Raw genomic sequence first — 15,787 nt, 5'->3', positions numbered from 1 at the left:
GGTGGAAATCCTATTAGTTAACCGTACCCAAGCCCACTAGTTATCGGTAGTGTTATATTTAATTATAATAAAAAAAAAACAAACCAATTTCACGCACGCCAAAAACAAACATGCCTTTTCGACACTAACGGAGTTATCTTTTTTACGAACAGTATTTTCCCATGCTTTTGGGCAATTAAAATGTTGTTATTGATTCAACTTCAAAGCCAAAAACGTTCGTATCTAATGAAAAAAATCGAACTGTTCTTTATCAAACATCAAAATGTTATAAACGCGTGCCATTCATTCTCATTGTACTTACAAAAGAATACAAATAAAGAAACGTATGCACTCTATAAATGTAGGTTATCAAAATGGCACAAAGCCAGATGTTATTTTTGTTTAACATCTTCTGTTCAACCCAAAAAGTGAATCGGAATAGTTTGCATTATCATGATTAAACTCACCGCGTTTGAGAGCGGTATTATTAATGATGCCAACGTAGATAAGCAAAGTTTTTATATTGAAACCACTTCCAAGAATTTTGTAAAGTCAAGACATGCATTGATCTCGATTTGGTATTCAAAACGCTACCAGCATCCAACTATCACTGAATAATTTGTAAGACAAACTTCTGTATTATTAATCATATCCAATCAACCATCGAGACCCATCCATCAATGCGAGGTTTATGAGAAAATTTTAATGAACTTCACGCGGCGAAGATGATACGATAATGTCGAAGTACGTCGTGTTGTCGACGAACATTTCCACCTACGATTTTATACCATTTCGTAATTAAAGTTCTTTGGCCCAACAAAATAACAGCTCCACGTTTCAACCTCCCAATCTGAAATGGCCAAAACTGAGATGGTAATAATCACGTCGTGCGTGATATCCGGAAATTAAAGCCGTATTCCATCTCAAACGAGACTTAAGCCGGCCGGGACTATTAAATAGATAATATCTAATAATAGAAGGGAAGACAAGAAACCGAGAATGAATTTACTGCAATCAAGTAAATTGCGTGAGTGTTTTGAAATGATGAATTAATGAGCTTGATATTTGTGGAGGGAACACGTGTAACAGGAGATAAGTGGAAGCTTTAGAAACTAGTAATTTTGAGACTATTTAATAGATTGTTACAGTAACAGAAAGATTTATTAAGTATTTCTTTATAGATCCGTTTGTAAAGCAATCTTCGTAATTGCTCCTTTAGGGCATGTGAAACAGGCATAACAATTGAAGGTAGATTTTCCGCGAGAATGTAACAAAAAGAACAACCAAAGAAATCTAAAGAATAATTTGGGATAAGAACAAGTACCTACTGATGTTTTTTTACAAATAAAAGGACATCATTTGCATAGGAACCAAGGTTCGGCATGGCGGTTGTCGTTATTTTGTTTCAGGTAGTGTCTTCCCTATTTTACATTAAACAAGCATTATACCGATGTATACCTCAATACTAGAACGAATAGCTACTGTTCTGCTGTCTTCCCGAATTGTATGTAGGTATATTATGCAGGTAAGTTAAAACTCCGATATCAAACACCTTGAAGTTTGCTATTTGTTAGGTAGGGTAAAACCCCCAGTAGTCGGCCCCCAACCAGTAGTCAGCCTTTACAGGCTTTATATCCATATAATTAGTGTCGAAAATAGTAAAGACCAATAAAATAATCATTAATCGAATCTGTATATTCTTATTGACTTATATGCACAATTACGATTCGATAGCATGGCAGGTTAACGTGTTACACTTATTCTTATGAACTGCCATCAAAGACATGGCCAAAAACGTCGCCATTGCTATTTTTTTGTTAAGGATTCGTGTTTTAGTTCTTGGCATGTTTTTCAATGAATTTGATGTAATATGGAACGAATTGATATTTTATGCTAGTATTTAATAGTTTATCTTCGATAAAATCATGCATTGCAGGCGTTTTATTTGTCTTTTGTATTATAAATTAACGTGGCCGACTATTGGGTTTCCAAATTATGAGGTTGAAGCAGTAATCGGCCATGGGTGGCTGACTACTGGTTTTTTTGCAATTCTCATATATGTGGTTGAAATTAACAGGGCGAATAGTTCTCAATTTAACTATTGCGTTGAACTAAACTCTTCTTAGACAAAAATCGTTTTTTACCAGTAGTCGGCCGCATATAAAGTCAGTGAATTTCATGAGGCCGACCATTAGACCTACATATCCCATAGTCGGCCGTCAGTTTTGCTAAATGAAATTAGGTCTTAAATCCTTTCATTATGGTTCAAATTTGTGGACGGCTATGTTGGCACAAAACATAGTTACTTGTTTTCGAATAGTATCATATCAAAAAGACCAAAAGATCTGTATAAAGAGAAATAATTGTCATGTGCTATGGTGGCGATCAAAACTGTTATGAAAATCATGGAAACGAGTCGAGTACTTGGCATTTCACACATTATTATAACACTACAAGTCCGAAATCGTTTAATAGTCTCACAAATGTCCCGTACCATTAAGCTAGACTAAGTTCACTCCCAAAAACAAATGACTACCCTAAGAAACTGTACACGCTATGCTGGAATCAGCTTCCAGTTTCTTCTGACTAATGGCAACGATTGCCAGAGATCCTTGAATATGCCCGCCGGGACTTTCAATTTACCATGCCTTCCGAAACACGAAGGAACTTTGGGAAATGAGAAAAGAAAGGAATGATACCAGTTACTTCTATCATCTAACTTCCTATCCTACTTCTATCATTTCCTAGCCTACCATTGACTTATGTATCAACACATCAAGAAAGCTAAAATAGTTTTATAGAAGACAGCATCTTTTGTAGAGTGGGGAGAGTTGAGAAACAGAAGGAATAAAGGAACAGAAAATAAACTTTTATCGCTGTGAACCGTGTGAAGAAAGATTGACTAGAAAACATTCAGAAATCAATTACCTAAGTGCTAATAACTATAACTTTAAATCTTGAAAACCCCCGATTTCACAATATATTTTTTTATTTCATACTTTTTATAGGTTGGTGCAGGTTAGGTTAAGCCATTCTAACTTTCCCACCACCAACTTTCTCAGCATGCGAAGCCATTTGAGACCCCGTCCGAGTAAATTTGCAGACATTCGGTTAATCTCCGCCGATTTTCATCAAACATGTCTATAAACACTCGCACATAAGTCACCTTTAATTAATATAAACTAAATTGAAATCATTGCATCCTTTCGGGAGTTATGATGCCATAGACAGACAGACACACAGACAGACACGTCGAACCTTATAACACCCCTCTTTTTGCGTCGGGGGTTAAAAATGAATGGATATATAAATTGTACTGCATGGTATTATTGCAAATGTGCTTCATTTCCTGGAGATTTCAATAAAAATATATTTAAAATAGAATATTTGTATTGAGTAAATAAGAGGCTGACTACTGGGTAAGACATGGCTGACTACTGGCGACATGGGGCTGACTACTGGTAAAAAGTGCCATATTTTGTTTAATGCGGATTTTTTCCATAATAATCTTATGAATATGATATTTTGTTATTTTTTTCTTAAAGTTTAATAAATTACCTTTCATACAATGACTAATGATTTTACATCTAGTTGTAAATGTTAAAAATATGGCTAAATGAAATTGACATTTTCACTAAAAGGCTGACTACTGGGTGCTTTACCCTACGTCTACTTGTTAATCTCCAAGTGCGCAAAACCTTATAGGTGTGGATGATCTAACGATACGATAACGTGACTAGTGGAAACAATGCTAGCTGAGTACTAATAAGCATGTAATCAGATATTTATAATAAGAGCTACTTGAAAAGTAGGTGGATCTGAATTAGGCACACAAGCACCCGCCTTGGCAGAAGCGTTAGCGCGTAACCGAACATTATCATCAAAATATTGACTATTTACTTAAACATAAATCAAATTAGCGTGTATATGTGCTTCATATTTACTTACAAAACACTCCAAATGCTGATCTTCGAGCAAAACAATGAGAAGGGTCAGACCGTCAGCTTTTGTTGTTTCTACCTAGTGTTGAATAGACGACGGGTTGGCAACCTGTCATTGACACTTGTCAACTTTTAACCCTCCACATGTGATTCTAAGAAATATTCACAATAATCGCAATTCAAAGAACTAGAAAATATCACACATCGACATGTAAGCGTAGGTTCGTTCTTAGTTCATACATATATAAGTAAAAACTGTTTATTTTCATTTTATTTGTAAATGTTCCGTAGGTGGGTCATTAAAACAATAAAAATGAGCACCTCGACAAACATTCTAATTCACAGGAAACGTACGATAAGCGTGCACTATTTTGGCGTCTTGACCCCTAACCTACTGCATAATGTGTTTAGATTAAATGCGGAAGACGTTTTATAGCGGCTATTCAAATAATATTAAATTATTCACAATGCATAATTTGAAATTAATATATTCAACATTGTATTATACTTCTGTTGAAAAAACACCCTATCCCACCCTTCTGAATAATTTTAGATTAACATCTTCATCAATTAAATAACAAACTTTTTCTTCAGTGGCGTCGAGTAATTATGAGACCGGCGCACATGGCTCAGAATACATGAATAAAATATCTGTTTACAAAAACAATACAATAACAACAATCAACAGGAGGTATCCCTCCCTAATTTATTCAGTTTTTCTCGTTATTATCTCAATCTTAACAACACTGGTACATAGCTATCAACGCTCAATAAAATGCCAGTAATTGTATCGATTGGACAGTAAATTCGATAGTCGCAAGGTGCGCCGGGGCACAGCGAGGTGCATTCCTCCAAGAGGGACGCGAGAGGGAATCGGCTGCATTCTTAGTTATTCTTACCTTTTCGTACAAAAATCCCGCCAGAATCCTCTTATGGAAGTGTGTACAACGAACTTCAACACATACTTTAATCGTCACTCGTGTTTCAAGAGTGTATTGATTCACAGAAAAATTAAAGTTTTATTGTTTACATCACTGTCAAAAACACACAAATGCGGCACACACCCGAACGCCCGGCGTATAACAAGCAAACTGGATTCATTTGGCTTGTCTGTCTGTGACGCGGAATGCTATTGCTTTGTCTCTTTTCATCCTCGAATATAATTATATACCGCCGTCTCACTCGCCGAAGAAAGGCGCCAGTGCACGGCGCGGGCGCCGACTTCTTCCTTCGGGTCTTAAAAAAAACAAAAGCTCTTTGAAACAAGTTACTGGTAATGGGGCTTTAGGTGCCTGTCAAGATATTGTATGATTTTAAAATTGTTTGAGATCCCATCAAGTTTACTCTCCGATGGGAAAACGTTTCGTTTGAGAATGTGATGCAATCTTCCAAAAAATAACACTCCAGTTACGAGCTCAATGAAAATAAATAAATCTAGCTGTCTAGGAAACCTAATTCTAAGCAACCCTATATCCTAGTCTAGGTAGGTAGATATACTTAGGTACGAGTTGGTGGATGGATAAACCAAAATGTATAACATACTTTGCATGGACTCAGAATGAAATAACGAATCTCAAAACCTGAGCTTAAAGTTATTTTCCGGGTTCGATTCCCCGGCTACAAAAGTAACTCATTTGCATCATGTTTTCATCACCGGAAGTATCCATTCCATTCATATTTATTGTGACTAACGCAACATCAAAATAACTCGTAATTAACTGGGACATAATAACGAACAACACGTCTATAGATAGACTAGGATTAGATCTTCACACAAATATTTAGATATTATTATGTTGAATTCATCTTATATCACAAAATCAGTGACTCATGGAGAACCTACCAGTTCATTCGAATGGCCGTGAACGAATCGCAACATTTCTTTTATTTATACAAAACCATAACTTTTTACAAACCCTCGTTGTATCTCAATTCGTTCCTATGGCTAAAGGTGTTTTCGATTCGTCTATTTTTTGTTTATACCGAAACCACAACATGATTATTGCAGTTCTACTCTCGTACAATTTATGTCCTTATAGCTGAATGCCGATTATGAGCGAAAATTGCCGGAGCGCATAATCAATTTCTCGCTACTGTAAACGTTCTTTAGACAGTCTATAGCAATTCCAAACACACTTAAAAGTCAATACAGCATGGTATAAGAACAGGGTTTTCTCAAGTGTATTTTGCGTTCAATATTTACTTTAAACAAAGGTGTAAAGAAAGCCTTCTGTGGAAGCACAAGCCGTGAAATTGTGTTGCTACTAGTTTCCCTTCAGTAAATACTAAAGTTTATATAGCTTTTAAAAGACTAGTACAGCACCTTTCTTTATTATCTATGTTGTGGTTTCCTTTGTATTTGAACTGTTTGAGTGCACTGTGAGATCGATTTAAACGTTGGACTTACATCAATCTAAAAGATACCTTGCGAAAGAGACAGCGACTAGCATTTTAATTTATTGAACAATCAATTTAATCAAAAGTTGATGCCCATTACTCGTGTAAGTCAACCGCCTACGATGTCTGGACGACATAACTACTTACTTACACAGCGTATCTTGATCAATCTACAGTTGATATAAAACGCTAAGACATCAGTGAGTGACAGTGAGATACAGCTATGGGCTCTAACCACTCATACGCTATGCCTCAAGATGTCAACTGTCTTGTACGTTTACAAATTACATGCCGTCAGGAGCCTTAACATTCTGACAACTGGTTTAACCCCAAGTTCCCGGTATCTTAGGTTAAGCGCAGGTATCAGTCGCCCCATCAGTTAGGTGTCGGAGGTTAGACGGCAGTGCTTAAGAATACCGTTAATGAGTCGTCAGGCAAGTTAGACGGGATGGCATCACATTCTTGGGACATTAAATGGCAATTACTAATACGCGAAAGGCATATTGATTAACCTATGTTAAGTACTTATACGCACTTTACAGACCTAGGAACAGCAAGAAAGAATGCGAGCTTCCGTATTTATTCTGCTGTTTTGGAACAGAAATACTGTCGCAACTCAAGCATGACTCCATTGTTAAGTCTCCTGATAAACAAGAGCGAGTGCTTCCTAACATTTACAAAAAATCGAGATACCTTCGCAATTCGAGACCGTATATTACTTACTGAACGAATCATTTTTATAAAAATCGAGATGCACTTATCTTTCTAGTGCGGCTCCTAAAATCTCTCAAATACTAGCAGGTTTAAACAGCAATGCGACGATTAAAACAATGTGAAAAAATTCATTCACATTGTGCACAATCAAAGAGCTAATCAAATTATATAAATGTTTTAGTGTCAAGGTAGAAATAAAACGTCAATAGTTCATTCATTGTATAATTTATTTCCATTTGCGACTGGGTATTGAACGAATCTCACTTAAATGTTATGACCTAAGTCGGCACACTGTTTCACTGCTACACGCCACATTGGTTCGCAAGCATACTGCGATGATACTGACATAACTTGTGTAATGCAGTTGCGGGCTTAGCATGGGTTAATGAGGCTAAATAATACTAACAAGAAATAAACTAGCATGAAAACTACTAAAAATTAATTTGTGAAATTAGTTGATTATAAAACGTAAATCACTAATGAAATTTGACTTCAAAGTATCACCGTGTCTCTCATCGACCCATGCTCAACCGGCAGTATTTGAATCAAATAATAAAGTTCTCAGAAATTATTAGCCTCTTTCTATTATTTCTACAAACAACTACTTAGGTCCCACATTTTGACACATTCTTTGAGATAGATCTCATTATCACACGACGAAATCGTAACTGTATTTCATCAATGTCCCGAAAATACCGATATTTCATTCTGGGACATTTTGTTGCACATTTCACTGCATATAAACCAAGCTATGTTCGTAATATCGCACATATATTAAGTTTAAGTAGATCTGTTGACATCCAAGAAAGATTATATCTATTTCAATTTATCATTAGGTACATCAGTATCGGATTATTCATATATTTATTTATACACAAATCGCTTAGAAAATAACACTGACGGAAATAAACAACCTGTACCATATAATTTGTGCAACACTATGTGTCTGTAGTAGAAAAACAGCATAATACTCACACAAACTTATAGCCTTTTAATATATCACATAAAGTTTAGGTACAATAATAAATACATTACATTCTCGCGTCGTTACTACTGGGGCCACTGCAAACTTAGAGAGAAGCCGCTCTTTCATAAAAAGTAATAAAAACGAAACATAGATAACAAGATATAAGTTTTTCATAAATTCAAATGTGGAATAAAAAAAGAGGCGGCCACAGATTTTTTTTATTCTTGAGATTTAATTGCAAGTTTGTTGAGTGGCTTGTTCGTTTTCAGCATCGAATTGCAAGACGTAAAATATTGTGATATAATCTTGTATGTATGTATAATCTCATTTCTAGAGTATGCCCGTGTGTAGCAGTCGCCAATGGATTGATCATGGTTGTGTAATAAAAAGAGTTATTAAAATAAGTCTCGTTATTTTGGCCTGCAATATTTATAGGTTGTTTGTGTACAACACAACTCATTATAAAATTATTTTCAATGACTCCCAGATTCCATTGAGCAAAAGGAAAAGATGACTAAAATTTTATTTCAGTATTTGGACGTAATCATTTCCCTTCATTGAGATCTTGCTTAGTAAGTATAGGTTACACGATATATTCAACAAATTAACTCATAAACCATACATACAAAAAACAAACAAGCCACACAGTAGATTAAATAAAAAATAAATTAGACTAATACATTAAGTTACTCCACTCACAGCTATTATAACTCGGAATGTTCATCATCTTGGCCGTCGGACAGTTGCAGCGGTGGTTCTGTGTTCTCATCCTCAACCTCATTGTCTTTATCTTGCTCCACTTTCTCGGGCGCCTCCTCCTGGGTTTCTGACTTCTCATCCTTGGCCTCAGGTTCAGGCTCTGCTACCGTCTCTTCAGTTTTATTGTCCGTTTCCTTCTTCACAGGCTTCTTAGGCCGCCATATCTTCATCTTATTCAATAAATACTTCATCTCTCTATCCAAAAGCGCCATTTTTTCTCTTATACTCTCAACTGTTAATTTAATATCATCATTCTTCTTCAGCGCGTCTTGTTCTTGGATAGACTTGTCCACCCATTTTTCTGTTTCGACGATCTTCTTCTCTAAAGTTCCGATTTCGACGTCTGTGAAAATGTCCTTGTCTGGGTTCACTTCTTTAGTGAAGTTCTTTGCCATCTTAAGGAATTCCTTTGAGCTGTTCAACATGTTGCGGACAGCAGCAACGGCATCAGGCCTTTCCCTATGTTCCCAGTGTTTGTAGAATATCGGATTAGTTTTATCTTTCAGAGACGCTAATTTTTCCTCAAACAACTCTGTGGCAGCTTCATAACCATCTTCATACAGCCATTCAGAGGTCTCGCTGCATATTTTACGGATTTCTTCAATCTGTTCCGGGGTACCACATTCGGCGTATTCTTCCATATCGATTTTCATTTGTGCGTCAACAACGAATGCCTCCAAATTATTGAGGGCAGTTTCTCTTTCAACACGCTTCTTATCAATAGCATTCAGCTCTGCGATTTTGCTCTTGGAAGACTTGAACTGTTCTGGTGTAAGTGGCTGTAGGTTTACTACTTGTTCGTCAGACTTGATAGGTTCTTTTAGTACGACGATCTTAGGTTTAGGCTTAGATTCTGGGTCGGTAGCGTTTTGTTTTTCACTAACAGTTTCATTGACCTTCTTAGTGTCGTTCTTAGCTTCACCTTCCTGTGGTTTTTCTTCAGCTTTCTCATCAGCTTTTTCTGGCGTCTCAGAATCTGAGCCGAACAGTTTGCTAATGGTGCTTCCGATCTTAGATAGTGTGCTATCTTTGTCATCATCTTCTTCAGTTACAGTCTTTTCGGCTACGAATTCTACATTGACAAGGTTAAGAACACCAGAGTCGTCCATATTGAAATGTGCTTTGATTCCTTTGTGTTCGATGTTGTCGCCGGTGTGCTTGGAGAGAGCGGCACCTACACCGCTCAGTACTACTTGTGAAAGGTTCAATGACCCGACGTATTGCAGTTCAGTAGAAGGAATGTGGTCTAATTCAGCATAGTTTACGTGGAAATCGAAATCGTCGGTATGTTTGTTGAAAGTGATTACCTTCTTTTGCGGGTACGGGTTCATGGGCCCGAATAGTGTTCTCTTGATCTGTAACAAAATATTTCTTGTAAGTATGTTGTTTTAAAATAATAGTATCAGAATGTTAATGTTAGTGCATGAAAATTGTATTGATGTATGTATTAAAACATGCTATACAATGCATGATAAATAAATATAATAAATTATATTACCGGTTCCTGAAAGAAACCAAAAAATGGTATTAATATATTGTACTATGAGCCTTAAAAATATGTATTTAAATCTTTTATAGGCAAAACCCGCGCTACGGGTTGATCTTGGATTGTAAAGGACTTTACTATCACGTAACCTACGTCACCCGGTGCAGTACCATTTGCAGTATCACTAAAATCAGTGGTACATAATTAATATTTTTATCGAAAAAATATGTCTGTATACTTACAAGTTTGTCGTTTCCATCGACATGCCTGGTGAAGGTCACTTGAATGGGCAGCAATACTGCGTCACGCACGTTGAGGGGAGCCACCTTGTATCCAGTCGCGAGGGATGCCGCCCTGTGTAAAACAGTACACAGTGAGTATACATAAAAATAATTTATATGCTTGTATTGTGCTAGAAACTACTCGGAATTCTTGTAATTTTCTTTGGAGGAGTGGCTTATACTTCAAAGGATAATACTCAAAACGCAACTGTGGAAACCACGCTGCTCGAGAGGTGAAATCGTATTCCAATTAGTTTCATACAATTTAATTGAGTAATGCCGTTGCGTCTCGTGCCGCCTGTAATCGTCTTCGAAACCAATGGCACACCTTCTGTCTATGTGAAATCGCTTTATAAAGCCACCAATTCTATAGTATGGCAAACAATGTATTTGGCTTAAGTTTTCACCTCACAGTAATCAAACAGTAGCCTACTCTATGAGGAAAACATAAGTTTATTTGTAAACAACAATACATTCAAAGCATACCTGTAAACAGCTCCCATCGTAGCAGCCTCATCAGCATTAATAGACCTAGCAGGGTCATGTCCGACGGCTTCCTTCAGCGCGTTGATAGCAGCAGGCACCCTGGAGCCACCGCCGGCTAGAATGAGGCGCGCGCCGGAGCCCGCGCCGCCGCCCGCCGCGATCGCACGCTGAACCACTCCTGATACTCGCGGCCATAAGTCTGCGCATAGCTCTTCGAATTCTACCCGAGTTACCTATGGTAAAAATAATCAATTTTAGAATGGATTTTTCAGAAAAAATAATATACCAATGATGTGCGAATAGCAGATGAACGAAAGGTTTACTGTAACTGTACCAAAAAAGTTAATCAATATATGAATCGAAACTATAAGCTTTTAATAGAATGTATTACTTTATGCAGTTTCTTATAAGGGACACGTGAGAAGTTATAAACGCAAGTAGTATTTTGTAAGGAAGGATGATTCCACAACCATTTGGAATTGAGGAAAAAGAGCATAATTAAGCTTTATAAGATTTTATAATTATAATAACTCACCAACTGTTTAAAGTCCTTATCATCTAACAAGCTCTCAATCTGCGCATAATGCTCAGTATTCGCGGACAGTACAATCTTCAGTCTCTCTGCTTCTCGTAACAACTTCTCCATAGCACGGGGTGAGGCTCTGACGTCACCGCCACCGTTCGCCTCCCACGCCTTGATCAGGTGCTCGCGGAGACGGAGGGTCATCTCATGACCTCCCAAAGTCCTAAACAGAAAAGCATATAGTTATAACCAGCGAATCTAAGCATACATTAACATCAGTCACACCACATTTGAGATAGGCAAATGCAGAAAAGAATCTCACCAAGAAGAAGCTCAAAAAGGATATGAAGACCTCTTAATTCCGGTTGAATCCGACTAATGGAAAATATTCTCGTACAGGAAATTTGGAAAATGGTATAAAACTATTTGGAATACAAATGAGTACTCGTATTATCGTGTCAACTATTTCATGAACAAACTTGTTTACTTAGACGTTGTTGTTTACTGAGTCAGCCACATTTTCCAATGTAAGAGCTATAACATCATTTTAGACTGAAGCTTACCTATCAAAACCAACACCCAACACTTGTAACTGAGGCACAGTCTCTACGTAACCCTTGTCCTTTATCTTGACAGTCTTGTACTCGACCAACGCCGCCTTGGTCGACGCCGCGCCCATGTCGAAGAACAACGCGTGCCATGCGGTCTCATTGATTTCCTATAACAATAAAAATGTTACTTAAATAGTTGGTAACTCTGGACAGACACATATTATATAATGCCTTTTATAATTCAGTGCTTTAATCTACACAAGATTTTCAAATCAAAAAGGTTTTCTTTTGTTATCAACTAAGAATCCAACAAGAAATCCCAGATCCAATTCTGTAATTAGTTATTTGCATGGCTGCACACACACTTTCAGTTGTCGACCTTTCAATGACAAGCTGCTAATAATTCTAATTGCAGTCAGGTCACGGTTTCATCTTTTGCTTTTCAAGATGGGGCCTAAGAAATCCTTTCAGTAGGAAATAGTAGACAGAGTTCTATACCTATTTGATAAATCTTTGGCCAGTAGTCAGAAACACATGCCTGAATGCATGAGTTGATGTTTATCACACTGTTTATTTACCAACAAATGTGCATAGCTGTCGACTTTTAAACAGATACACTAATTTTGCTTCAGAATACAAATTTATTCTGGGAATGTTCCTGATTTTGATGTAGATAATGACAGAAAAAATAGAGAATCTAGTAAATATCAAAGCATCAAACAAAGTTGTTAAACAATGGAAAAATATGCCCAAAAATCAAATGAAATAAACAAAGACAAACCTTCCTCCTAAAAATTCCGTAGTTGATGGCAATACCGGTGTAGTCGTTGATCAACTGGAGCACGTTTAAACCGGCGAGCGCAGCGGCGTCTTTCATCGCTCGACGCTCAGCTTGGTTGAAGTAACCAGGGACTGTGATCACACACTCTGTGATTGGTTGACCTGGGGATGCAACACAATACATAAAAATATGTAAACATTTTAAATTTATTATCATCACATTGGCCAGGAGACATCCACTGCCAGACAGATGAATGAATACCCCCCTGATTGAGCATTGATTGAGCAGATAAAATATAAAACAAATCCCTAAGTATGAATCAATATTTGCCATAAAAAAAACTAAATGTTAAAATTCTTCATAATAGATACCCTCTATAAGAATAAAATAAATAATCTAGGAATCTAGTTCAAGTATTGATTCAAGACCTAGATTTTCTTTATTATTATCAGTCACAGATCATTGCTACTACAGTATTACAAAATGTAAACAAGTAGTTATGTGTTTGGATTTCTTGGCACAATTTCCATTTATCATACTTTCTATACAGCATGTAGCAATATTTGTATCTTTGAACTTACTTATACTAGAATTTACTAGATCTCTACTCTATTTACAATTAGCATACCTTACTGACCAGAATTTTACATAACTGGAGGTGTGCTACTTGCATAAAGTTTAATATAAAACGCACTTGGACCTTTCAATAGACAAAGGAATTTATAAAATAGTAATATTACTCCCAATTTTTGCATTTAAACACATTCAGTTTCATATTATTACATAAAAAACTACTTTCTAAAATATATTTAGGTCTAATCCACATCCAATCAGTCAAAATAAATTGTGAGAACCTTCATATTATTATTTCAACATCTAGCCAAAAGTCTAGGTCATATTTATTAAATTTCAGTAATATAATATCAGTTAAAAATGTAACAACTGTAAAATATAATTTAAGACAATTCTCACATTTCACATTCATAAGTGAAAGTAATGTAACACAATCTTACCGTGACTAAGTTCTGAAAAGTCTTTAGCCTTGGCCAGAAGCTGGGCGACAAGCTCCTCAGGCGAGAACTTAGTGTTCTCATCGTGAATGAACAATGGTGTGCCCCTCTCTGATTCTACTATTTCATAGTATGGGTAACGGGCACTGAAAACAAAAATGAAAGAAATTTTTATAAAAGGAAGGATTAAATCTCTAATATTGAAAAAAAAGACTAAATTAAATTCTAATGCACCGATCTGTAAGAACATTATTTTAAATAATTTGACTGAGACAGATGCAATAAATCAAGTAGTCAGGTAAAAAAATTTTAATTAGGTAGATACTGTAAATTAAAATCTCACACCTGAAAATTTATTTTTATGAATTGTATGTAGTCAAAATAGTTATTGGAACTCTTATTTCTTGCTTTAATACAACTACATAATCAACTTCCTAAAAACTGTAAAGACTAAACGGAACATCCCTATGTTGAAATTACTACACTAATTCATGACATTAATAATTAATAGTAATTATAGTAAAATCATGTTTATTTTCCTTAGCATGGGTGCCATTCTTGTTTCTAGAAAATGTATTGGTGTATGCTGATTAATTACAGTCTGATAACAAGATAAGAAATAATTACTGAGCATATTTCTAAATACATGAACCAGTGGCATGTAATTATTCACTAACAACTATTTGCAGCATTCTTTAAATCTCCATCTTACATGGTTATAACAAATAACTGTAAGAATATTGTTTAATTATAAATTTCTAGCTTATATGCCCACACACAAGTTTACTAAGTCAGATGAGTAAGATATTATCAAGGAATGATAGAAGGGGAGTTCAGTACTAAAGCCAAGAAGCACTTCATTTAGCAAATGATGACCAGAACACTATTAGCACAATACTTATACAAGAAAAATGCTACAAATATTCACTCATTATGATAGAACTAGTAACTAGCACACACTGATGTAACACTTTCATCATTCATAAAAGTAATGAAATGTGTAATTTTATAACAGAGAATTAAAATGTACGAGTAACCAAGCGTAAGCTATGATTAAGTTGACGAAATAAAAAGTTTTAACTTTCTAATAAGTACTGTAAATCCAAGTCACTGACCTGTAAGCTTGTACCATAGGATGATCAAATGGCTTTCCAAGTAGATCTAGTAGATACTTGTATGATTTCTTAGGGAATTTGACGCCCACAGTCACAGCGTCTTCCCCGAATGTCCTTACGTCATCCCTGATCGCCACGACAGCTGGCGTCTTCCTCTTAGACTCCTTATTTAATACTATCTCCATCGGAACACCGGGAGACACGATTCCAATCTTCATCCATTCTGATCCAAAATCAATGGATATTACAGCCGCTGCATCCGTGTGTTGACTTAAAAGTAATGGTAAGAGCACTACACTCAACACCCCGAACATTTTCTGAAAAAAAGAAATGAAAGAATAAGATAAATCATGAATACCGAAAAACACATCAGCGATTCCGGAAAATAGGTTGTCACATCAAAACTTTAATTTGTGAGAAAGTATATACTTACAATATTTAGATTCATTTTCTTTTAAAAAGCTGACATCTAGAATTATAATTTTAACTATCTTTACACTTGTAATAGCATGGAATAATTGAAATCCTATATATTTTAATTCACTACAGTGAGCCAGCTACTTTAGTCCACGTCAAGTTTAACGTGTTTTCTTCTTTTTGGTTAATGGCATTGTTGCCAGATTATACAGCCACGTACTACCTACTTCATGTCAAAAAACAATATATTTTTTAATGGCTCATTAATATTGCAAATTTACTATTATTGTTATTTTTAGGTATTAAAATGATTGGCTATCATTTTAAGAGAAGCGGACCGTAAGTTTTGGACGTGCACTTATTGATTATTTTAATCGCTA

General features: G+C 35.9%; 2 protein-coding genes across 2 annotated transcripts in view; both read right to left on the bottom strand.

Moving 5' to 3' along the window:
* Positions 1-5,002, bottom strand: part of LOC142977089 (interference hedgehog-like) — a 49,511-nt gene extending 44,509 nt beyond the window's left edge. Inside the window, exon 1 of the mRNA XM_076120800.1 lies at positions 4,820-5,002. The gene's annotated coding sequence lies outside the window, so the exon portion shown is untranslated. The remainder of the gene's footprint in view (positions 1-4,819) is intronic.
* A 2,238-nt stretch (positions 5,003-7,240) lies between these two features.
* Positions 7,241-15,595, bottom strand: Grp170 (hypoxia up-regulated Grp170 co-chaperone protein). Its single transcript, XM_076121300.1, has 9 exons — positions 15,424-15,595; positions 14,991-15,307; positions 13,879-14,021; positions 12,866-13,026; positions 12,097-12,251; positions 11,546-11,756; positions 11,011-11,243; positions 10,486-10,597; positions 7,241-10,112 (listed from the first exon to the last, which is right to left on the bottom strand). Exons 1-9 carry the CDS (start codon positions 15,436-15,438, stop codon positions 8,703-8,705), a joined length of 2,757 nt encoding a protein of 918 aa, XP_075977415.1. The 5' UTR covers positions 15,439-15,595; the 3' UTR covers positions 7,241-8,702.
* Between the last annotated feature and the right edge of the window lie 192 nt (positions 15,596-15,787).

This window comes from Anticarsia gemmatalis, chromosome 12, assembly GCF_050436995.1.
Source record: "Anticarsia gemmatalis isolate Benzon Research Colony breed Stoneville strain chromosome 12, ilAntGemm2 primary, whole genome shotgun sequence".
NCBI lineage: Eukaryota > Metazoa > Arthropoda > Insecta > Lepidoptera > Erebidae > Anticarsia > Anticarsia gemmatalis.
The sequence above is the reverse complement of the archived record's forward strand: the minus strand, read 5'-3'. Positions and strand labels throughout refer to the sequence as shown.

Coding starts and splice junctions, on each gene's coding strand:
- Grp170 (XM_076121300.1), bottom strand. Junction 11,244..11,545: donor ATAAGGACTTTAAACAGTTG/GTGAGTTATTAT, acceptor TTTTTACCATAG/GTAACTCGGGTAGAATTCGA. Junction 10,598..11,010: donor ACGATGGGAGCTGTTTACAG/GTATGCTTTGAA, acceptor TGTTTTACACAG/GGCGGCATCCCTCGCGACTG.